The 26,319-nt window shown below is 39.9% G+C and overlaps 1 protein-coding gene across 1 annotated transcript in view; it reads left to right on the top strand.

Annotated features, from left to right (window-relative positions):
* The window catches only part of LOC308071422 (serine/threonine-protein kinase TNNI3K), a 115,389-nt gene that overhangs the window by 9,976 nt on the left and 79,094 nt on the right, over positions 1-26,319 (top strand). Inside the window, exons 4-7 of the mRNA XM_080406822.1 lie at positions 13,700-13,808; positions 18,424-18,509; positions 20,041-20,138; positions 23,401-23,511. Coding sequence (XP_080262948.1) covers positions 13,700-13,808; positions 18,424-18,509; positions 20,041-20,138; positions 23,401-23,511 — 404 coding nt within the window. The remainder of the gene's footprint in view (positions 1-13,699; positions 13,809-18,423; positions 18,510-20,040; positions 20,139-23,400; positions 23,512-26,319) is intronic.

The following is a 26,319-nucleotide window of genomic DNA, read 5'->3' as shown; positions in this document are numbered from 1 at the left end:
AATGGGTCATCTTATGTTCTTTCTTCCTGGATGACCCTCTTATACCAGCGGGGGCCATTCCTCACATCAAGGTCTGGCATGGCATATGTTCCCACCACTCAACGCCTACTGGGTTGCAGCCAGCAGCAGAGCTCAAGATTCTTCTTGGTGGCAAACACAGAGGCCAACCCAGTTTTGCCCTTGATTCTGGCAGGAGGCACCTGACCAACCTTATTCCTTGTACTTCGTTGTCAATGCAGAGTTTCATCTGCGCATCCCATAACAAGTCACTGTCATAGCAAAACACACAGATTTACATTAGCAGAACTACTACAGAGTGTATTTTATTTTAGTTTTTATGCCAATATCCCCCGCAGCCCTGCTGACCACGGGATATTGTTTTACCTGAACTAGGCAGGCCTCCCACTTATCATTTTTACTGTAACAGGGAAAGCATTTTTCACCTTACCTGGAATTTATTTCCAGATATACCTGGTTAAAGATTTATTTTACTTCAGGGAGGTCCTCTCTTTCACTTTTCTGTTGAATCAAAGATAAGCTCAACATTTTAATTAATTGATCATTTTTAACTTTTGGTTTCATTTCCCCTTCTTTAAATGTCTAGATGTTCTAATAAATCTCATCCCAACTGTGAGAAACTATGGACTAGGGTATTGTTTATTTAAATTTATGTTAAGCCCATATGTAAATGTAAAGATTAGACAACAAAAGATAAGATCACCGCCAGGTGTCCAGGATGCCACCAGGTGTCCAGGAACCGACAGAAACAGGGCAATGAGACAAAGGAGGAAGACCAGCAGGAGGCAGAAAACGACCCCCCTAACAACAAAAGCATGACTCCACTACCTCATGAACATGGAAGTAAAGATGTATAAAAAGGGACTGTTTGAACTGCTCAGTACGGCAGTTGGTGAAACGCAGACTCCCCTGTCGTCCAGCGCTCTTTTGCTCATATTCTACTTGCTATAATTAATAAAATTTTAATTGGATTATGATTCGTTGTGGTCTCAATTTATAACACCAACAAAGATTTTGGTGAATTTGGCATTCTTATTTGTTTTCTTAGTTTATACTTTAAAGGTTTCAGGATGTTTTCCTGGTGGCCAGAGGTCCCCACAACTGTAACAAATTCTTTTCCCTGAAGTTTAACACAAAATAAGTTGGTTTTGTATTCACCAACTTTTCTACATCACAATTACCTAGTAACAATCAATCGAACCTTTATGCAGTCCTATTCATAACCAACTTTCAAACATCTAAATTTCCCCATCAAAGATTCACCTTTATTCTCCTCAGACCCACTGCCTGCCCTAGAGGGGCCATTACCGGTCCTGTTGTGCTGCAAATGCTGCAGCAATTGGGGTGACATTGTCAGGTCCTTCTGCTCAATTGTCAGCAACAGCAACCCCCTCCTCCTCACCAGCAGAAGGGTTCGGGGCAGGAGATGCTGTTCCTGCTCTGCAGGTTACACAAGCCTGCCTCTGCAACAGCACTTGTGTTTTAACTCTTTCTTACTCTGAATGCAAAACTGCTACTTGTTGCTTTAAGTCTGTGTTCTTACACACCAGCCTTTGCAGGCAAACAGCAAACACCCTGCCATGCATCCAGCATGGCTCAGCCGCACCTTCGAGGGGGTACGGGGGTTTGTACAAACTCACCCCAATACTTTAACACTTTCACAGTGTCTTTGATTCTCCACCCCCCACCCCCGCTTCAGATCTTACATACATTAGTACAAGTTTTTATCGTATGTGTTTCATTCTGGTTGCTCCACAGAAGGAACCACAACCTGAGCTTTTTTTTTTTTTTTTAAACTTATACAGGGGCCACCACTGATTACAGCACTTAACCAAAGTTCTCTTATTCACGCTTCCCCCAGGCTGCCCCCCCATTTCCTTCCAGTGACTTAAAACACATCCCAACGGACTCTTTCTTACTATCCCACCGCTTTGCTATCTCAATCGCTATCCCAGCCACAGACGACTCTAATTTCACTTACAGCTTTCTCTCTTATCCCAAGGCGTCCAAACCTTACAGTTAGGGCATTCAATTTCTTGTCCCCACCACACATATAATAACTCTTTACACCATACACACTTTAAAACATATAGAGGTTCACATTCACCCCTCGGATGTTCAAGACAATAACCACATACCATCATTTATAATATACTTAATACAGAAATGTTCTCACATTCCCAGCATAAATGAGTATAGCAATTATTAATAACCTTATAATTATTAATTAAAAGGCCACTTTTCTCCACATTCCAGCTTATAAAGCGGCCACCATTGATTAAAATATTTTATCAATGTTTTCTTATTCACGTTCCCACCAGCAGATCCTCCAATATCCTTCCAATGACTTAAAACACATCTTAAAGGACTTTTCCTTAAAACCCCACCACTTTGTTTTCCTCCCGTTTTCCCCCTTCACACTAACAGAATACACTTAACACTTACAAAATGCAACATGCAGGTACCTTTCTACAGCAGCATCAAAAACCCACTATTATTACCAAGTGTATAGCCAAAATCACAATAACGATAATCAGAGTCAAATTCCACATCCAGTACGTCAGAAAACCGTAATAAGCAAGATTACCAAGAATATAGCCAAAAATCACAACAAAGATAATCAAACTTCCACACTCAATAAGTCAGAAAACTGTAATAAGCAAAATTACCAAGAATATAGCCGAAAACACAATAGCGATAATCAGAGTCAAATTTCCACACCCACTAAGTCAGAAAACCATAATAGGCAAGACCGTACCAAACGAGCCCTATAGGTGAACTTGCCAGGCTCCAAACAGCAATTGAATGCCAACCAAACCAAACGTATACTTAAGGTGCTAGCCACAAAAGTATACACCACCCTGCAGAAGTTCAACTTTTGACTTACAGGCAGTTCCAAATGACCGGTCTACCAAACAAACAAACCAAAATAAAGAATACCATCACTTACAGCAATAGGGTCCTTGTCTGCCACCACAGTGATCCGTTGAGTCAAGCAGTCCCTCCGGGAAATCCCGAGGGTACCCTAGGGAGTCCTATCCCCAGCGGGTCCTACAGCCCAGCAGAGAGGTGTCCCATCTGGAGTGCCAGATTGATTTAAAGAACGAAGTCAAAATTTCTTAGTGACTAAGTATCCTTTATTGGCAGTGCTGGATGCATGGGGGATCCTTCCGCATAACGTGCATGTCTAAAGTAACTAATTATCTTATATCTATACCATAAAACAATGACTATTCAATTAATGCCTATACATAGTCATTACCTAAACCCACCTACTCTTGCTTTGTATGTTAATTAGCTTATCAGTCTTTTGTGCTTGCGCAAATTCTTCCAAGAATTGTGGGCAGGGGTCCTCGGGATGTGGGTGGTGGTCTTTGGGAGGAAGGCCATAGGTCTTCCTCAAGGTGTACTTTTCACCTTTTGCCAGAAAATGCTGAGTTGGGTGAGTTACCAGTTTCAACCAGCTCTTGCTATCTGTCTTTCCTCCTTGGGTGTGTTTTAGCTTAGGATGCCGACAGATAACAGGATGTCCACAGCCTCAAAAGATGTTGGCAGACACAATACACAGGGGATGTCACGTATCTTATATTCATTACATTTTAACTACAAAATTCATTCTATCCTAGAGTGAGTTCATACAATATCAATACTTCTAACTTTTTGTTAGAGGTGCTACCTTAGAGAACACTATAGCATATAGGTTCTCTTGTCTCCGCTGCTGTCCAACCCTGCAATAGCTTTCGCTTATGTCTTACGGGCAGACGGCTAGGCTTCCACTTCCACAAGGATCCTTTAGTCCAACCCTGCACAGCTTTCGCCGCGACTGGCAGGCAGACTTACTCAGTGGGACTCTAACCCACTCCTTACAGTGGGACTCTAACCCACTTACTACAATTTACATACAAGAAGTGACTTACCAAAATCCAGGGAAAGTCACGAAGAGCCTTATGGATCGGGGATCGATGGGTATCCCCAAGAAATCCTCGGTGACGGTTGGAACCGATCAGGTCCCCGACTCCTCCGGCCTCCTTCAGCTAGGTACCATCTGGGTCGCCAAAAACTGTTACCGAACTCCTCTCATGATCAACACACCCGGCCGTCAATAAAGAAGTGTCTGCTTATCTACATCACATTGGTGTTGGTAAGTTTTTCATTCCGAGATTTCGGTAACACATTCATCTATTGTTAAGAGTATACAAAACGTTTTAGGGAAAGCAAATGTACATAGAATTTGCGTCTTCAGCTGGAGACCAAACTTTCTTCTGAGAAGACTTCCCTGATGGTTGCTTTACTCCTAGACAAGCTTTCTGGATGTTTAGTAACAATAAAATGAAGTTGCATTCTTTGAAAGCGATTATTCACTTTAACTGTTACAATTGCATTTATTCTAAATTCCCTAAATACCACATATTGATTTCATTACTGAAAGCCATCTGGATATAAATAGAAAACGGATTTGCTTCTGACACATAAGTAATGGGAAAAAAAGACTGAAGAAAAGCATACTGATTAATCTTAGCTTTTGCAAAGTGTTGGGGTAGGCTTGATCAGGAAAGCAGCTGCTGTGGTCATGGAAGCAGTGTTCCTCCCAAGGGAAGAAGAAAAAAAAAAAAAAAAGAAAATTAGTGGAATCCAAGTCACAGTCTCAGGCTACTGTGCTTGGCTCCTGGGTCAGCAGGCTGCCTCAGGCTCTGTCAGTCCACCAAGTGCACAAGGAGAGGTAAGAGGTACTTCTAAGAGTATTTCTCTCAGATTTCCTTTCCTGATATGCTGCTGTCCTGCCCTGGACTGCTCAGACATGCTGGTTCAGCTGCATCCTGGATGGGTAAGAAGTAGGTGCTCACTTCCCTGCAAAAAGTAGTATCCTCTGGGATGTGCTGTCCACTACTGTCAATCCTTAACCTGGCCTCTGTGTCTGAATGAATGATCCAAGTTACTGTGCAACAGTAATGTACTGTGCTGCCTAGTGACTCTGTTGGTTTGACAGGGCAGTTATCTCCACTGGTAATCCCTTGCCTCACCAGCCTGCCACTCTGACCATCAGCCTGGGCTCACACTCATGGTCTGTGCTGTGAGTGTGATGGGTGCTCCCTAGGGCCCACAAAGAAGCCTGGCACTTGCAAACAGTAAACACTCATTGAAAACTCAAATTACATATTTCACAGGTAACTGCTGGAAAACTCAGTCATGTCTTTCTCACTGAGGGCAGTAACACTTTTGCTGTGCTTAGTCCTGCTGTCAAGGACCTAAATGAGGAAAACTTCTGTACAGATTTGCTGAAAGTATTCTTTGGCTGCAGCCTCACAGAGTGTGGCTGTACTATAGGCAGCACGCAGAAGAGCTGGATGTCAGCATACCTCAAACCATGACATTTTTTCATGATCTTTTCTTCTGCTATGCAGTTTGCAGAGTGCAGCTCTGGGAAGCTATTGCTTGAACACTGTCTGCATTTAAACACACCAGCCAAATGTGCAGTCTGACTCTGCTTCATCTCTAGCTCTTAAAATATGTGACCGAGTTGAAAAGCTTATGGCTAAACACTTCAGTGAGGAGCTAGAAATATTTTCTTGACCTTTGAATGAAGGCCTAGGATACCTTTTCTAGCAAACCTGTGAACCATATGATGTCTAGTCTCATGTAACTGTTCTTAGCAGCATGTCAATTAATTGCCCAGTTAGGAAATAAAGCATTTAGATCTTGAGGCAAAGAACTTAAAAAAATAAAATCTGTTGTAATGGAATAAGCATAGGTTTGATTTACTAGGTAAGAAACATGAGACTGCTTGAAATTTTTATGCCATGTCACACTTTCCTTTTACACTAAATGTTTTCATCTCAAATTTTAGAAAGCAGATTTGGGTCGATATTAGCCATAGGTAATGTCAGCAGGCTTAATGAATTTATTCCACAGGTGCTGAAATATCTGGATATGTACTAGTTTTCATCTTTAGACTACAATCAAGTTTAATGTAATATTTTATGAAAAATGTTTACAAATATATTTTATTTAATACAGAGATCTAATAATCTAAAAATCTAATTTCCCACATATTTTTGTATCAGAGAGAGTTAAGTGTGTGCATGTTCACACACACATTCTGTAAATCCATTCTTGGACTCCACACTTCTAGGAATAAATATATAAGCTTCCACTAATTTCCACGGAGTCACAGGAAGTGCGTGTTTGCCCACTGAATTTCTAATGCATTCATAAACTTTTGTGGTCTTTCTTACTACCAATAAAATGATCATTGAGAAGTATGAGATTAGAAGGTTTATGGAAATATTCAGAGAAAACGGACTGTGCTATAGAGAAGGATAGTGCATGAAGACTGATAATGGTATTGGCAATCCAGGCATCCATCTATCAAGGGCTGGTGGAATTTAAAAATTAAAATATACAGCCATTGCACTTTGATGAATTTAGTTCAAAGGATTTGGTAGACATGAGGCGTATTTTTTTGCAGGCTTTTTTGGGGAGTTTTGAGTGCTGAAACGTGGCTTTTACCCTGTCAAGCTACAGAAAGTAGCTAGTTTTGTTGATTTTTCTGTATCAGCTTCAGAATAAAATCTGAAAACCTGGAACGAATACCCTGTTTGATTGAAGTCATTAGGAGTTTTGCCTTTGATTTAAGCAGGGGACAGGATTTTGCCCCTGGCAAGCACACTGGTGAAGCAAAGGTTTCTATAGTCTACCAGGGACCAGAAGCTGAAGAACAACTACAGAGCTCTCGTTGAGTGTCCTGACAACAAGTGTTATAGCCCTGCATATGCCTGCCAAACCTACGCTAATCTACTGCACCTTGCTGTGCAGCTTGTTGAGTTCTGTTGGGTGTTGCATGAGCTGGAGATCAGTAGGCAAAGAAAGCACTGGAGTGGTAGAGGACAGCAGCTGCAAGGAGAAACAGTCAATCTGTAGTGGACGGAACATCAGCTCTGAGTTAACAAAACAGTATTTCTGTCAAAAGGAGAAAGAGGAGATGACAGATAAGCAAGTATTAGTATGTATCCTTGATGACACATTTGAAAAACAATGTATTTAGGCAGGAGATAACTCTTTGCAGTATGTATTGCAGCTATTTAGGGAGGCGTGTATGTTTTTTAGCTACAACAAATTCTAGTTCTTACAACAAGGGCTATGCTATAGTGTGATTAAATCTTATTAAAATCAAAAAGCCTTCAGACTGGACACTTCCTGATAGTAATAATCCAAATTTGATGTACACAATATGCATATGTATTTTATTCATATTGCATTTTACAAACTTTAGCTAATTTTTCTTTTTCACAGTCTGCTGTTAAGGTAGATGACATCAATTTTCTCACGCAACCAGCTGGGATAAACTTGTCCCCAGAAAACTGAACGACTTGTGCAAGGTCACACAGTAAAACTTAACAGCAAAACAATAGCAGTTGTGGGGTTACTGTTTCTACTATCGGATTCTGAAAACAAGACCATTGTGGCATCTGTGCCTGCAATTTTCCTCCACTCTGAGTAATAAAGGATGCAACACTGAAAATGCCAGTCAGGTAGGCCTTTCTAAGAACAGGAGGCTTCTACTGAAATTTGGAGTTTGATTTTGATTAAGGCTTATTGAGTTTCCTAGATGGATCTAGTTTTCATATGGGCCTTTAGACTTGGCTCCCATCTATCCTGAAATGCAGCTCAGGCTGGTAAAGTCTCAAATAAAGCCAAGATGAGTGTTTAATGATTTTACTCGTGTCAGCTTTCTTTATTTAATTAGTTTTGCTGTGTAGTGCAATAATAGGGCTCATAATGAACATCATCTTAATGATTTCCCTGAATGCTTTGAGAGCATGCTATAATGAACAGAGATTTAGCCATGTTGTACATATTACATTATGAAATTTGAAAGAGGAGGATTATTTCAGTAACCTTTTAGGCAGGAAATTGAAATCTGAGAAATTGGGCACTTAAAAAAGAACACAGGGGAAGGCAGCTGAAAGGTATCTGTGCCAGAAGGATTTGGAGAACTGACGAAAGAAAGTAAGCTCCAACAATCATTCAGACCTGCATAGAAATGTTCTTGACTTGGACAGGGAGTTTGTCTGTACTGGAGCTCAGTGGTTCCAGCCTCCTCTCGTTCCTAAACCTCTGATGCAACAGCTTCATTTTCTGCTCTCTGCACATGTGGAAAATTAATCCCCGTGCAAATGCCACTGTAGTATTGTGAGTACAAAAATAGCAGTACTATTCTGTACACTTCTAATCCACTGCCACAGAGAGGCCATTGTAAACACCTGTTTCCTTATATGGGCTACAGAGTTCCTTGTCCTTTATTTTCATAAAAATGCATTGTCTTTTAATGCCCTTTTCATTTTATGTGACATATCTGAATATCACCAGAATGACATTGAAATGTATAGGCACAACTTACAGCCTCTCGAAGTAAATGGTAGATATGGATATGTGCTAATTAATTTGAAATAAAGATCAGTTCAAAAGACTTAATCCTGTAAAGCCTCCCTGTGAAGGGCATTTAAAACCAGAAACAGGAAAAGAATTTTTCACGTTTCTCTTGTAAGATTGGACATGACAGCTGCACATTCCGAACATAAAACTGCAATGAAACTTCTAAAATATTAATCAAAGAAAATTGTGCAGCTCAGCATTCTGTAAACATTACATCTGAAGACTTTGCTGACTGAAAAACATCACTCTTGACATTTTAGTGGTACTTGAATAGATGTTAATTAGAACTGACCTAATATAGCACAATTATTCCTTTCTCCTCTGTTTGCAAACCGTCTGCAAACCAGCTCTGCAATTACTATTAAATTTTGTCCATGTGTCCCACACACACACACAGAGTTTCAACTATTCTGCAGCTGCTTCACATAGCCTGTGATTCGAATGCATCAAGAATTCACCTGAAAGTTGCTTTCACAGTGAACAAAGCCATGGTGTTGGCTTCACTGACTGACCACACTGTCCTCCTCTGCAGTGGTTTCCACTGGTCTTCCCTGAGTGTCCTAACAAATGAAACTTCACCCACAGAAATGTCAGCAAAGAAAGTGGTGACCTAGTTTTGACATATTTTCATAAAGTAGATGGTACTAGAATATAAGTAATACGCAAAGTATTTACTTATTTTGAAGCAAATTGTTTTATCTCTATCTCATCATGGAAATGTAACGCTCTTACTTTATGAAGCTATTCTACTAAAATGCATTTTCTGTGCAGAAGTGAACGGAGCATTTCTTGGGCTCTGGAGTCTGTCCTGTTCCTGTTTCTGTCATAGTTTGCTTTGTCTGGATGAAGAAAAGTTTTGTTCTTCAGCCCAGGAGGAGCGCCAAAACCTGTTCTGTCAATTCCAGGGATTTGTTCCAGGCATTTCACTCCCCACCGGCAGACCTGACCGCTGCTGGAGCGGCCCACTTCTTCAAGCCATTTTTCACCAAGCTCATAATTGCTGGATCCCACTGCCCGTTAGTCACAGTACGGAAGGCACACCTCTCCTCCCGCCTCCGGGCCGGCCCGCACCGCGACAAACTGCGCCGGGCCACACCGAACCGCAGCTCCCTTCACTGCGCCGGGTCGCACCGCACCACACCGCACCGCACCTCCCGCCGCCGGGCCGCACCTTGCTTAGGCTTCACCTCGCCGTACCCTGGCTTCACCTCGCTGCTCTGGGCCGCGCCGTACCAAGGCCTCACCTCACCTCACCTCACCGGACCGCGCCACAACTCCCGCCGCCGGGTCGCACCGCACCTCACCGTGCCTCACTGCGCATCCCGCCGCCGGGCCGCTCCGGGCCGCTCCGGGCCGCTCCGCTTCGCGCCGCGCTTCACCTCTCCGCGTCTCCTGCCGCCGGGCCGGGCCGGGCCGCGCCGCACCTCGCCGGGCCGGGCCTTTCCTCCCGCCGCTTCGCCTCGCGTCGCCTCCCGCCGCCTCCCGCCGCCGGGCCTCACGGCGCGGCGCCTCTCCTTTATGCTCGTTGCACCGCGGCACCTCGCCTCGCTGCTCCTTTAGCTGCCGTTGAAAGCCATTTCCCGCCTTCCCTCCGTGCAGGCGCCAGCTGAGAGAGCAGGACGGCGGCGCAACACCGGCATTTCCCCAGCGGCAGCGGGAGCCGTGGCGGCGGAGACGGGGCTTCCCGGGCCGATGCACTGTCTTGGCCTGTTTCAGGCTATCCCGTGATTTTTACCTGCAATGAGCGACTTGCAGTTTGGATTGTGCTGGACGTCCAGGCCCCTCAGTAACAGCAGGCTGAAGCCAAGCCCTTCTGAAGGCCTAATGTGTGTGGGGCAGCTAAGTCACCGCCATGGGAAGTCCCCCGGGGGTGCCATCCTCCACAGTACCCCAGCCCTCCCTCAGCCAGCCCTGGCTCACTAGACAGCATTGCTGTTGGCCTTAGCTGCTCTGTGGGGACAAACCCAGTGAGGACAGAGGAGCGTGCAGAAACCAAGCCACAAGGCCCATACCGGTGTGTTCAGGGACCCAGAGGGGAGAAGCTTTATTAAGGGAGCTAAGAAAGACGGGGACAGACTTTTTAGCGGGGCTCATATCAATAGGATGCGGGGGTAATGGTTTTAAACTGAAAGAGGCCATATTTAGATTAGATGTTAGGAGGGAACCCTTCCCTGTGAGGGCGGCGCCGCGCTGGCCCAGGCTGCCCGGAGCAGCTGTGGGTGCCCCATCCCTGGCAGGGCTCAAGGCCAGGCTGGACGGGGCTGGGAGCAGCCTGGGCTGGGGGGAGGGGGCCCTGCCTGTGGTGGGGGGTGGGACTGGGTGGTCTCAAAGGTCCCTGCCAACCCAAACCACGCCGTGATTCTGTGATTTTTACAGCCTTGATCATAAGCGTTTATTTCATAAATCTCATTACTTTTACAAAAAAGGACAATATTATTACTGGTTTTATTATCACTCCAGTGAAAACTGAAGTGCTTGTACCCAGATCATGTGACACAGTAGTTGAAAAGTGAAAATCAAACTCCTGCCTGTGGAGATGACTTGACCAATCCACACAAGGCCTACAGTCCCAGGAGGCGGCTGCCTGCCAGCCAGTCTCAGCTGCAGCTGGCGGGTGCTCACAGCCCTGGGGAGCCAACCTGAGCTGCCTTCAGAGCAGCAACTGCAGACAAGGTTTGCTGAGGGCAGCAATGGCATCCTTCCAGTATCTTCCATCTCCCTGGCACATGAGGCAGTGCTGAAGCTGCCACGTGGGAGGGGAGGTGGCCGAAGGGTGGGTGGTGCAAGGGGGAGGCACAGCATTCATGAAGGCAGAGCCTTCAGATGAAGGAAGGGCTCCACCACCATGCGGCTGGCGCAGGAGGCATGGAACAGAGTGTCGTGCAGTGCTGCATGCATGTGTATGAGGGGAAGGAGGAAAAGGCTGAGCCTTGGATGCCTTAGGACTGAGTTTAGCAAATTCTGTTGCAGTGGCTGAGTAAATGTTGCAGGAGTGCAAATACTTGCACAAGTGGTGCGCTGCTATGGCAGCAGTGAGAGTCGCTGAGACACCCTGTGTCAGAGCCAGAAGACCCAGCCGGTCCAGCTGCAGACCTTTCTTTCAAAGCAGCTTCTAAAAGAACAGGCTATGAAGAAACAGGCTGATCAATGTTATTTGACAATCAAAGGTAAAAAAATCTTAGTAACACTCTCCTGCATGAACAGATCAGAAAATGTTCAGAAAGCTCCACTGCTATAAAAAGACATAATGTGTACATTGCCGAGTTCCTGACGTAGTCCAGGCTGCCAAGGGGGATACGCGCTGAAGCAAATGTGTCCTGGCAGGCCTTATGACCCCAGTACTCTCTGGCAGGTGGGAGAGATGGCCAAAACACTTGTCTTTGGCTGCACAGCTTTGGATGCATTTTAGACATTTAAAAGAAAAACAAACAGCGCTCAGCTAATAAAAGCGGTGGGAGATAAGATACCCATCCTGAGTGCTGCATTTCCAGGTTTTTCAGTTGCTTGGCAACTAGATGTGGAGGATCAGTCACCAGGCTAGTGCCTTTTTGCAAATATTTTGTTGAATATCACAGGGCATATTGTCAAAGCAGTTCAAAGTCTTCTGAAATACATCCTTGGTTTTATGTGTAAATCAGTGCAGATAAATGGATGAGCTCATGCTGTGTCAGGAGCTATCACAGGAGTGCAAGTTTGTTTACAATGGGATGAAGCATGTTGAAGATTTTATGTATGTATATTATATTTACATATCTTCTTGACTGAAATCCTTAACTGAGAAAACTAAGAACAGCTGCCAAGGTCAATCAACACACTTTAAGTATATGCATATATATTAAAAAATGTATGTATGTATATATTTGTACACATATATATACACCAAATAAATAAATTAAAAAAAACCCAACAACAATAAAAGGAGGAAGAGAGACATACAGAAACCAGCGTGAATCCCGTAATTGCCTAGGGCAATACGTGTAAATTAATTCCATTTGATAGAAGACATGGGGAAAACTTCCTTAGCATAATAACAGGTAGAAATATTACCAAAGTGCAACAAGCCCGTACTCTGATACAACACAGTTTACGCCCATCCTAAGTGAAATACCCAGATGCTCCAAAGCCATCTGCATACATTTTACAGTTACAAATTGAGATCACCTCTGGCCTCTCCAAACCGGGGACCCACAGCACTCCTTGAGGATCCTGAAACTATGCTTGGGGTTCAGCTTCTTAAATTCCTTTTTCTCTACCAAATTGGTAGCAAGCTGCCAAATTATCTGTTTCCCACCAGTTTTAGCTATTCAACAGATGAAAGCAAATGTTTCTATTGAAGAAGACAGTAGCTTTTTAAGTAAGCTGATTAGGTACCTTTATGATTTTTTTTACAGTTGACAGCACAGACTGCTTTGCTCTGTGTCATTGTTGCATGACATTCCATTTGGCACAGGGTTTATTTTTAGCCAGAGACTATCAAAACTATTTTTCGGTAGGACTGTCACTGCTCTTGAACAAGGAATCATATTACTGCAAGAACTTTGCTGAAACAAAGAAGATACATTGGATAAATGGGAAATTATAAATCTAGACCAACCCAGACTTGCACTGGTAATTAATGTTGCTTTTTAAATGCAATATATCATACATCCATCTACAAGAAACAAAAGATATTTCAGGAAATAACTCATTGCTAATTTAATCTTGAGTTTAAGGATAAGGTATTGTATTGTTCTTGGTTTACAAAAAGAATAGCTTAACCCACATTGCATGTACAGTCTGTAAAAGAAGACAAAAAGCTAGTAAACTAAATTTCTTTGTGCAATCATGTAAGATCATATTAACTATGTTGATTTAACTCATACTTAATTAGAAAAACCTTTAAACTTCCAACCTTTTTATGTTGTGTGTCTGTCATTGAATCATAGAATTGTTTCGGTTGAAAAAGACCTTTAAGATCAAGTACAACTGTTAATCTTTCTCTTGTTCAGGTTACAAATATTTCTGATAAGGATGCATATGTACTAGTTGTCTATGAGATCGGTATATCTGTGTCTATATTGGTTGCAGCAAGAATGGTTTAATAGCTGTAATTTTTTAAACTTTCATACTTTAGTAGAAAAAATAGTGCAACAGTATACAATTGGATGTTTATAAATCAACTGCTTTTGTTACTGGGATGTTATGATTTCAGTTCCTGATTTTTATGTGCTTTGAAGTGTTTTATGAATCAGGGTTTTTTTCTTGTTAGATGAATGGAAGAAGAAAGTTAGTGAATCATATGCTATAATCATAGAACGATTAGAAGATGACCTGCAAATCAAAGAAAAGGAGCTGGCAGAACTGAAGCATGTTTTTAGGTAAAATATTTTGGAAACCTCTTTATTAATTGCTTTCAAATGAGTATTTGTTTTTAAACAATATTTTCAGTTACAGGTGTTTTCTTGAGGAAGGTGTTTCTCACGTATGGGACGCATGTACTTTAGTGTCTATTTTGGGGAATATGTTGTTACAATTCAGGGCCAGTCACACAACACAGTACCAAAATTAGTGGCTGTTAATTACTAATGCCTATTTTTTACAAAAAACAACTATATACTTTTGTAAATTAATTAGCTTTAATGGGATTTCTAATTTTAATGGGATGTGTACTTTTCAGTTTTGCTAATGTGTTTCTTCAGACAGGAATATTGCTGAAGTAACAGATCTTAAACAAACACAAAAGCACTTTTGAAAGTGGATGTCAAATTCATGATTGTAATCACTTTCTCAGGACAGCACATGCTAACAAATAGTTCACCCAACAAGTAACATACTTACATGTTCACTATTTGAAAAGCTGAAATACAGAAAACACCCCACTCGTGAATAAGTTAAGAAAACGATCTGGTAAATAATTTCAGACATCAAAACCACTTGAAAAAATAGGGTATTTAAGCAGAAATAAATCACAAGCTCAAAAAAGCTAAAATGATCATATGGATTATTCATCATGCTCACTTCTAGCTAGCATAATTGTCACTATTTGAGCTTGTAAAGTGGAAGATGACATTCAGCTTTCACTGCAATATGCTGACTACTTTGGCTGTGATCCAGTACAGTACTTCAGTACTTGCCTCATTTTAAGCCTGTTTAGTAGTATAACTAATTATCTTAACAAACTGGAGCCAGAGTACTCTTTATTTGAGATAAGCAAGACAGCAGAATATATGGTCATAGTGCTGAATTCCTACATTAGGCATAAGAATAAAGAAAAATTAACTTCAAGGTTAGCAGACCTTTGGCAGTTCAGCTTCTCAGTCTTACTGGCCCATGTAAGTCTCCCTAAGATGTAAGCCAAACTCCTCTTCTTGGCTACAGAGCACTGCTCTTTTCTACAGAAGGAGTGGGAATTAACAGTACTGGTTACATGGCGTTGGAAAGGCTTTTTCTTTTAGTCAGCTTTGAGGAATCAGCCAGTGATTTCATTTCCAGAAGCTGCAGAGGCTTGGGTAATTAAGTCAGTAGGTTTTGTAAGTATCTAGAATCCAAAGCTGGCCTGTGCAAAAAATCAGTTTTGACTATACGAAAAACTTTTCCTACCACAGCAATGGTTATTTTTGGAAAGCTTCTCATCTCTGAAGTAGCAGAGGAATTAATAATATTTTTCCCATTGTTAAAACAAATCCATTTATTTTAAAAAATTCAGAACTGTGAAACCGATGGTTGTTGGAAATTAAGGCAAAGAAGGTAATTTGCCTGATGGAAGTGAAATAAGTAACTGTTCAAGTCCCTGCTCTGAAAGGTGTGGAACACAAACAGGACAAAAGTGACAAACTAGCAGAGGAAAGAGCTGTCAGCATCCCCATTTATACTTAGGGAACACATGCACAGGGCAGTGGGTGATTGTCCAGTGCCATAGAAAACCAAGAGTTGCAACAGTGAAAAGTAAATTTTTAAAGAGCATGGCACCTGTCACTTTCTGGATAAAAGTTAACCCTATTCTATTCCTGTATCTCAGAGCTGCTAGTGCAATGGTTTACTAAAAAGACCACACTAAAAATAAGAAGTCAGAATTTTGTTTCCCTAGAAGATGCAAGTCTTAAGAAAGGAATTAGGAGGACACCTAGATAAAACTGAGCCTGGAGTAAGGTTGTTTGAGCTAGTTTTTCTTATCAGTATAGGCTTTTTAATTGCAGCTTTTAATATATAAAAAATTCCTTGCAATATTTTCCTACAAAAACATTAACATTTCACCAGTTTATAAGAACTGAAATCATATTAAAATTGCATATCATTAAGAAAACCAACTGAAATTTTCAATTATTATTTTTCAAACTGAGGGAAGAGGAAAATTTAAGTATATAGCTAAAACAGTAAAACCTGGATTTTTAACCACACATTACATACTAGGAATGTGAATTTTTAATGTAGTTCTAAAGATGGAAATCAAAGCAGGAGACATAATTTTACAGCATGATAATATTCTGTGATTTTGAGACTTGCAGAAAACGTCCTTCAAACAAAACAATCTACTCCCCCATGCAGTCACCACAGTGCATTGATATGTATGGTTGCACACCCATGCATACCCAGCACATTGTAGCAAAGACAAGTTAACTGAAAGAACTTGTTTCTCAGAACCTGGAATTTATTTTTCCCTCAATTGCCCCTGAAGGAAAACCTAAAGAATAGATGAGCCTTATATCACTCTCATTAATCACATGATGTCAGAGAAGATTTGCACAAAGATAAAATATATTTGAAGAATGACATTTTATTTTTACTGAGCAAAACATTTTTCACATTACTGAAGTGGAAGTGGTAGATGAAGAGCTGTCACCAAAGGTAAATGTGGCTATAATGTGAGAAAAAAAAGTTCCATACAAAAGTGGTTTACATATGCGACATAAAAAAATGAGCTTTGTTAACATGTGGTACTCTTCTAAGGAATGCATGTGAAAGTCTAGACTGGCATAAGATTAATCTCTTTGAAGCACACAGTTTTGGCAAAATAAGTCCAATTTTGGCATTTATAAATAAATGCTATGCTCTATTTTGATCAGGCCTGTATCCATTTCAAATCATGCACTGTTTCTGAAGATTATAAAACACTCAGTATTGACAACAGGCAGTCAAGAGTTTCCATCAGAGCAATCTTTCTGATAGAAAAAGTATTACCCAAAAAGCCAGTTTTCATGAGAAACAAAATTGTCAAAATTTCTCACAAGGAAAATGATTAATTTTTATGTGTTTAATATTTAATTACAATTTCATTTAATTTTAGTTTGAATTGCTAAATTATTTACCTACCAGCACAATACTTTATACATCCATAATTCACACCACCATATTTTTCTGTGGACGGATGTTCCTGGAGGTGCACTCCTCCCACTGCAATGGGGTGCTCCTTATTCTGCCTGGTCCCTAGACAATTGCAGGGGCCGTGGCACTGGCTGCCTTGGCCCAGAGATCCAGTCTGGGAGACTGCCCTCTAAAGAACACACTGAGAGCCCAGACTACAGCTTCCGTGGGTTATAGTGTGTGCTTTTGCAATGTAATAGCTCTCAAACCACTCCACTAAACTGGAAAAGTCACTTTCAAATTCTGAAAGTCAAAATTGTTTCTTTCAAAATAAAACCCAGAAAAATGCAGTGGTGTAACATTTCCAAATTTGTTTTGTCACACTTCAGGAAAAAGAGGATGAAAACATGTGTTTTATTCCTGGTTTAGAATGATAACACACATTGAGCAAGCAGAATTTCTTTTATAACAGACTTAAAGAGAACAGAAGTAAAGACAAGTCGCTGGCTTTGTCTGCATTTTAAATTCTATACAAAGAAGAGATTATTGAAATATTTATGGAAATATTGAAATTATTGAGCTTTTTTTTGACAGAAAAGGCCTTGCTTAAAAGCAGTCTTCTTGCTAAGGGGGACTTTGCATAGGTTTATATTTTAGAAGGAGAGAGAAGTATTAAAACTTTATTTTTAATTGTTAATTAAATACATTTAACAGTGCTACTCACTCAAGATGAATTTATAGATATACAAATCCAAGAGTTCTGCTAAACCGTGGTCATTGATATACCGCTACTGAATGGAAAAAAAACCCAAACTTGTATTGACAGACCAAAATCAGCATTCTCCACAAAACCATTAATTGCTACATGTATTTAGTTTTCAACAAATCTAATTAGAATGTTTAACAGAGCAACAAGAAGTCAATCTGTGCTAAAGGAAGACCATGAGACTCAATGACAAAAGCTAAAATGTCCCAGTATGGTAATCATTTAACAATCTGTAAGTAAAAATTGAATGATTGTTTTCTTCAACTTTTCAGAGGCTCTCTTCACTGTTTAAAAACGAAGTGCGACAGTTCAGGCACTCACGAGTTTTTCCAGTACAGCTATAATGCATATTGAGATAGGACTTAAATTTTTGTGTGAGCTTTGGTTACCTTCCTTCCATGTATGTGCTTCCATAGTGTTTTCATATAAATGTTTCCATGTATTGATTGTATAATGTTGCTATGATCTCATTTCAGGGGCATAAACTTACTTTCTGAAAGGCTTTTTCTGGTTATTCTTTTCACTTAGTTTGTTTGCCTCCAATTCTGGGCATGTCCTCATAATTTTAGAACGAATACACGGATTGTAAAAATGTTTCGGAGTTATTATTGCATCAGTGAAGAAAGTGGTTTTGTATGGATTATTTCTATTTCTGAAGAGTCTTTCCTCTTTTGTTTTCTTAATTTAGCTGAATTTAGCATATATACTGTGACCGAGTAACAGAATTGTTCAGAAAACAATGAATCTGGACTACTCACTTGATATCAGTAAAGTATTTCTAGATCTGCAGAGTGTGAACTGTGTATAAATTTAGCCCTGTGTCTCAAAAAATTCACATTGAGATTTCTCTTTTAATTTTTTTCAAAATGAAATAAACTGTGCTGAAGAATAAGAACAGTAATCATCTGTAAAATTTCTTTTCTCAGCTCTGATGAAGCCTTCTGCAAAGTCAATTTAAATTACCGCACAGAAAATGGACTCTCTCTTCTGCATTTATGTTGCATATGTGGGGGTATGTATTTGAAATATGATGTTCTTTAAACCTGTTATTTACATGGCTACTGATTTGTTCTGTCTGATCACTGTCAGGAAGATTATACCTTCAGTGAGTTTCTTTTTGTGTTGTTCTTGTTGACAGCCAGATAAGCATCTATAAGCATTATTCTATTGCTAAGGGGGTTGAATCAAGTTACGCTGAACCCCAATATAGCTGATTCCTCAGTGAAAGGAAAGTTTTGGTTGATAATGTAGCATGTTTTACTACAGGTGTTTAATTAAAAATTACTTGCTATATGCATTAGTTAATTAGTCTATATTCATCATAGATTACTTCTCCTAATTTCTTTATTCTGTGCATGGTATAGATTTCAGGATAAGGACCTAGTTTTAGCAGTACTTTACCATACATACGTCTATTTTTTAAGTATAATGAAAATACCCTTAGTTTATTTCATGGTGATTAAAAGAATAACTCAAATGCTTTAGTGAAAAATATCAGTTGATAGGATTTTTGCAGACAGCAAATCAGAGTATGCAAGAAAAGAGTGCAAGATACCTTCTAGGATGTTCATAAAAACACACTAATGGTGGAATTTTCCACTCCAATCCACGTTGCTGCTCTGTTATCCACATAGTGAGTCATTAGTTCATGGACACACTTTGCTCTTGTTATACAATTTTCAGCAGAAATTGACAGAAAGAGGCAAAGAGAGTATGATCCTAAGACTAGAGCCTTAGCAAAGCACTTACTAATAACATGCATAAATGATTTGCTCAGTCTTAGATGCTATCATGGAGGACCTGATCCTGCACTTCTGAAAACAAGTGGATCGTTACTCTTCATTTCAGAGGGTGCAAGATCATATCCAAAAATGTCATCAGTACCTGGTAACATTAGAGGCATCGGTGGGATTGCTGAGAGGAAGTTTAGAAATGTTAATTAGTTAGGTACGGTATGTGAACACTTGAAGGAGGAAAAGAAGCTATTAGATCCAACATTGTCCTTGATTACTGTCACAAGTATTCAAAAGGCAGATACATTTTTTGAGATCATCACTGTGCATCAGAAAGGTAAGGGTAAAGGTCTTTACCGATGCTGACATTCATTAGCATCCACCAAAATTACTGTCCCTGTAATAATGTGGTGTAGAGAGGTAGAGCAGTGCTTCAGTTCTGAAAGGGCAAAGGAGTTACATGTCTGAGAAACCAGAGACTCTGGAAGCATCTGCTGGTTCATGGAGTTCTTTGCAGCATGGTCTGGATGTTAAAGAGGAGTTTGCTTCTTTAGAAGTTCATCTACGCTTAACAAATCTGTATTAAAGCTTGAACAAACAATAAGCCAGTACATGGCCAGATCTGCAACTGTCCCAGTGGATAAGGAGATGGTGTCCAGTTCCATTTTGAGGTTTCACAAGATATGTTTTATGACTTGCCTCAGGTCAGCAGATGAGCTATCTAATTCTCTTTGTTTTCAAACTCACACAGAAATTTCTTACTTCATCTACATTCTTTTCTGGCTTTGTTTTCCAATTGTTTTTCTGAAGGTAACAAATCACATATTAGAACTCTTATGCTAAAAGGACTGCGTCCATCCAGATTAACAAGAAATGGATTTACAGCTCTGCACTTGGCAGCTTATAAGGTAAATTATTTTGAATAGAACTGATGAAAAGAATTCACAACTAAGCAGCTTATTTGTCTGAGCTATCTAGTTGAACTCTCACATTGCTACTTCTGGTGAAAATATAAATTTCACATTTATGGGGCATAGGAAAATGATCTATGAAGAGCCTATGCACAGGAAATGAGCATGTGCTTTTGTGATGTCATCCACGAGGACATGATACTGCTTTGGAAATACTGACTAAACCATGCAATGCAACTCAGGATAGAGGAGTGTTATTTTTATTATTATTGCTATTAATAGAAACAATTTCAAAGGAATTTATTTTACAATTTCTGTCTTTTTTGCTCCTTTTTTGTTGCTCCTCCTTAAGTTCCACATTCAGCTTCAATATTAATTTTCTTCACTATTGTATCTGTCTTTTAAGACTCAACAATAACTGTAGCAAGGAATAAAATGGGCAAAGCATTTTCCTAAAGAATTTTTATGAATCTTATTTTGAGATGGAGCATATTAGAAACTAAATCCATATATAGACCAGCCCCAAAAGCACGTAGCTTTTTAGGGGGAACTCAGATCAAATTTAGGAGTTTGTATTCTAGACTGCAACGTTCAACCCTTACATGTCCCATGGGTGCTACAAGGTCATAACAGCTTCTTTCTTCTGCAAAACTATCATGGCAGATACCATTCTGATTTGCTGTATGTTCAAAGCTGATAGAAGGTTTGCCACTCTTGATCGTAGGCAGTATTCTTCACTCTGTTGCAAGAGGACACATATGTGGTAGATGATCTTTAATCCAAATACCTAATTCCAAATGCAGCAGGAATCACTACAGTCACAGTCATTCCTCTCCAAAACCTCACCTGTGGAGGAGAAGATGATTTGCCTTCTATTAGGAAATAATCTGATGATTAGAATATTTGTCCAGGGACCAGAAAACCAACTCTGGTCTTGAGAGAATTCAAACCCGTATTGCCAACCAGCAAGCTGTGGCTGTCCTGGAGTGAGCATGCAATCAGTTTTCCTGTGGAGATGAGCAAGGGGCTTGTTAGAACAGGGAGAGAGAAGGGAAAGCCCAGCACAGGTTGAGTAATGACAGTATTTCCTGGGACATGGGGCATACAGCCTCGAGTTTTGTTTGTGTAAGGAAGACACTGAAGCCCCAACATACCAATGTTGTAATTGTTGCAGAGGGGAGTAAGAGTGGAAAGATAGAAGAGATCCAAGCAGATCCAAGCAGCAGCTTTTGCAATTTGTCTGAAGGTGGGAAGAAAGACACCGCCCTGTTACCAGTGTTTGCTGTGGACAAGCTAAGCCACTTTCCTGCTCCAAATGCTGGATTTCATGCATCCCGTCAGTGGAACTCTGAACTTGCCCTGGGTGTGTTTAGAGAGGTGGTCATGAAACAGGCTGAAGACTCAATCATGGAGTCAGATACCTAAAAGTTATGCTGTGGATGCCTTCTGCTCTGCAGTTCCATGGCTTAGCTCTTTATATTTGCACCATGAGCTACCTTCCTCTCCTGGTTACTATAATATGAGCTCTTGCTGTATCTTGCGTTATGTCTTGGAACTCTTATGTTAGTTTAATTTTACAACCACTGGTACCAATTACCTATGCAAGCTATAAAATGATAACAATAATAAAATCTTATACATCATGGGATGGAGTAGTGGTTTACAGCAATCATAAAAGAAACTTTCCCCCATGTGCAATGTTGCATAATTAGCCAATTGCCTAAAGAATTCCTCTGCCTTTCTTTAATGTCAGCCTCAGTGAATGGTTTCCAATTAATAATTTAGCTGGAGAAAAACATTCCTTTGTTTAAAAGGACTTTTATAACAGATTTCTAGGATGTTTTCATTACTTGGGAATAGTTTTGATTTTGCTATCAAATCTTGTTTTGTCTGTTTTCCCTGCACTATAAAGTTGATAAATCTCTTGCATCCACTTAGGCACAAAACTGTATCAGCAACTTATTTAATCACTTAAGTCATGTAATACAATGTCTTCTTCAGGTTGCACAAAGCTAAGCAAACTAGTGTACATTTTGGGATGTAAAGTAAAATGCAATATAGCATTTCTCCCATAAGTGACATTTTGAGACTTAAAGATTTACCATAAATTACCCAATGACAGCTTTTGTTGTATTATAGTTCTTTTCTAAGTAAAATATAAAGGAGCCTACAGATACCTCTGAAACAATACAGCAATGTATTTTGAGATAGAGCAACTTCTTGTGAAAATCCTTAACTATTTCTTATCTGTAATATGAATTTTTTGTAGCATTTCATAAGAGGTAAATAGAACTAGGAAAACTGGACTGAGTCACTAATTTGAGCAGAACATTTAAAAATAATACAAACTCAGCCTGTCTTCCCAGGCTGCTTAATATTCAATCCATTATTTAACCAAGTAACATGTTTCAAGGTCTAAAACTACTTCATAGGAAAACTGATACACATTTTTACTGTACATTATTATCAAAAAGAAATTTCTAATGTTTTCTGAAAATAGGAAAACCATTTCAGTATGAACAAATGTTACGCATTTACAGATGTAATTTAACAGCTGGCATCGATTAATTCTTGCCCTTCTTTTAGTATCTACTTCGAAGGAGTAGAGAATAGTGAGGAAGTTTGGAGCTTTTACCATCTCTTCTGCACTTGAGTTATGTGCATTGTAAAGCAGAATTTGTTAACATTCATATTGCCTGGGCATTACACGTCTTAATGTGTTTCTCAAGTTTATTTTTGTTACTACCATTTGATAAGTGTCCATTGCTGCTGTTATACCTGGAAGAAGTCATAGCAAAAAATGTATGCATGACAGGAAAGAAGTGGAACAATACAAAAAATAAACCCACAGTTCAGAACTTGGCATATGTGCTATATATTTATCCTAGGAACCCCTCAGGTGCCCTTCTATGTTAGATACTGTAATTTTTTGACATGTAAAACAGTTTATGTGAGCACTTAATAATGGCTTGGAGACCAAGAGATCTTTAAAGACTTCATAAAACCAGAACAGAGACTCTTTTTAAAGACAGAGGCTTTAGTATAGCAAAAGAGAGACTTCTGGTGCCTGGAACAAATCTTCCCTCCACTCCTTTCCTTGTGCTCTTGTGCTTCTGGGGTCATGACCCATCCCTTTTTTTGAAATGCAGCAATGTAATAGCTGGGGAGGCCTGAATATATGCAGCTTGCTTTGTCTCTGTGCCTGCAATTGTTACAGCTGTGTCCCAGAAATATCATGTTCTAAATGCATGCTTTTTAGGACAACGCAGAACTGTTAACAGCGCTGCTGCATGGTGGAGCGGACATTCAGCAAGTTGGGTATGGAGCCTTGACAGCCCTTCACATTGCCACAATTGCTGGTCATCATAAGGTATGGTTTGCCTTTTCTGTACAGAAAATTGTAGAAGTGAGTGCTAATATTAGCAGGTTATTTTAGTTTCGATTGATGCCATTTAAAACAAAACTCAGAACTGATAAGTACAGCTGAATTTTATTTAAGTTTTTGTACGTTTTGGGAAACTCACATCTGTGGTTATGTTGTTACATTTAACAGTCATAGTCATGCACAAAGGACATAGATTTATTTGTACATCTCTTGCCTTTACATAAATGTCTTTAAAGTCTTGGCAATAAACGGCACTCTTTTCTGAATATCAGAAGTGTTAATCAATAGATAGATGATGAAACACTCACTCATATGTGTCTAGATTTCTGAACCTGGATATGGACTGAGGCTTCCAAATACCATCTTTCTGAGTGTGAAGGAAGCACAATAAGAGTTTTATTCCCTCTTTTAGATGTCACAGGCTCCGCCTCACAGCTCTGTGATTTTCACTTCAGAAAGGGACAGAGGTTCTCGGTTTAGAGCTATTTTATACTTCGGATTAGTGCAGAGAAAACTGTTGTCAGGGTAAGTCTTGTGTGAATCTCAAACATCCATATTGATAAGTCTCCTGTGAGTTGGAGACTTACCACTATGGGGAGCAGAGGGAGGAAGAGATGGATGAGATTCCCCAGATGCCTATAATCAGGCCCTTCCCTTTTTAGACATGCTGTCAATCATGAATCTATTTTCTTATCATTCACCACCTCAGTTCAGTCATTTCACACATCATCTCATTTCTGTCACCCTGGCAACAGCTCACTCGATGTAATTTATTTATTTTTTTAATCTCTTAAAGTACTGGGTGTGCAAAATTACCTTCGTCATGAAGGATTTATGACTGTAAACGTACTCATGAATTCAGGTACTTTGCTTTTTATGTCCTTTGGGTCCATTAAGCAAACAAAGATTATGTCCTGTGCTTGAGTAAAAGTTTTAACTTACACAGAGTGCTGGACTAATTTATGGAGACAGAAACATCAGCATTCTTTAAAGAGAGATAATCAGCAAGAAATGCAAGAAAAAATAACTAAGTCCAAAGAAGGAAATATAGGTGATATTAATAATTGCTTTTATGCTGTGAATTTAGTTATGCATCTTACAAATTCCCTTCAAGTATCATAGTTTGGCTGGTTGATGAGAACAAAGCATGTGTGCAGTTCTTGATGGAAAAGAAGAACCTCTGTGTAGAATGTACATGGCAAGAAAGAATACGTGTCTTATGAACTCTCAAGTTACAGCAGTCACTGAGCTTACTGGTGTAAAGAAAGCCGTCTTTATCAACTATTTACTATATGTATGCATATAGAAATAGTTACATAGTTATATATTGAAAGAGAGAAAAGACACCTTTTTTCAAACAGGTAGTTTTGTTGGGGAATTGATAACTAATTAGTATAAAATGTCTTTAAAGTCTTGGCAATAAACGGCACTCTTTTCTGAATATCAGAAGTGTTAATCAATAGATAGATGATGAAACACTCACTCATATGTGTCTAGATTTCTGAACCTGGATATGGACTGAGGCTTCCAAATACCATCTTTCTGAGTGTGAAGGAAGCACAATAAGATATCTCAAGAAATATCTCAAGAAATCTGCTAACATTTAAATACCTGGTCTGAGAAATTATGAGGCTAGCCACTGAAGTTCAGCTGAGGAAAGGCAATATTTCCTCCTTCATGGAGTTTAGATTTTCTTTAACTTATTGTTTCTGTTTAGTCTGGAGAAATTATCAGATCTGTGGATCAGTAATATTATGCTATATTTTCTATTTTATTTAAGCTTGCAAAGATGCTGATAAATCCCTACTGGAACTTGCAGTCAGGATTTTAACTTCTTATTAAGTTAATTACCTATCTGAGTTACTCTGAAGCTTTTGAAAATACACCGGTCACCCTTTGGGAATTTTTGTACTTAATGCCTTTGAGTATTTCACCTTGTGCATTAACTGCACGTACGCATACATAGAGACAGCGCCTAACGTCACAGTAGTCATTGCAGGGCTCAAAATTCTTTGGAGTCTATGGACACTGATGCATATAATACCAGCAGTAAAGTACTCGCTGGGAGAAACAAGTATGCTTTGCAATACAGCTCTGAACAGCTTGCGTAGCAGCACTTTTGAAAGTGCAAGTAATAGCTGTATACCCTTAGTAAATTTTCTACTGTAGCTTGGCTGTAAAAGGCTGCCTACCTGTGGGAGTGAAGGAGGCAGAGATTTACTGGAGCAACAGTTTTAGCACTGCTTGGTGTAATGAGCGCATGGTATGTCCCGTGATGGGGAGAAGTTGTGTCAGTGAAAAAGCTCCCCCATTTTTAATGGCAATACACGTTCTGCTGTTTCACCCTTTTAAGAGCTACATATGTAGCCTATATGTATGTGACTGTGTATATGTATATCTGTGTGTGTATACTTTGTCTGCTGGGGACCTCTCTCAGGTTTGTGGGCTGCTATGAGCAACCAAATTTAGCTTTACATGGCAGCCTCCAAAATGATTTAAATCCAGCAGGTGTGTTTGTGCTTGTTAAAGACAGGATGCATAAAGACACAGTTGGTGATGACCTTGTGTTACCTAGAGAGACTCTGTGTGTGGAGAAGGTTAAGCTGAAAGAAAGTTAAAACAATATACGGGTGGTCACACCAAGGAACTCAATTAAAAAAACCTTCAGTGTTTCAGTCAGCAACTCCAGTGGTCATCAGGGGACAAGTCAATCTGTAGCATCTGTTTAAGCAGGTTAATAAGGAAGCATGCTGACAGGGCAAGCTAACCATTTATATTCTGAATGTCACCTCT

The sequence above is a fragment of the Falco punctatus genome (assembly GCF_963210335.1).
Source record: "Falco punctatus genome assembly, chromosome: 11".
Classification (NCBI taxonomy): Eukaryota; Metazoa; Chordata; class Aves; order Falconiformes; family Falconidae; genus Falco; species Falco punctatus.
Note: the sequence above shows the minus strand (reverse complement) of the source record. Positions and strands in the feature narration are given on the sequence as shown.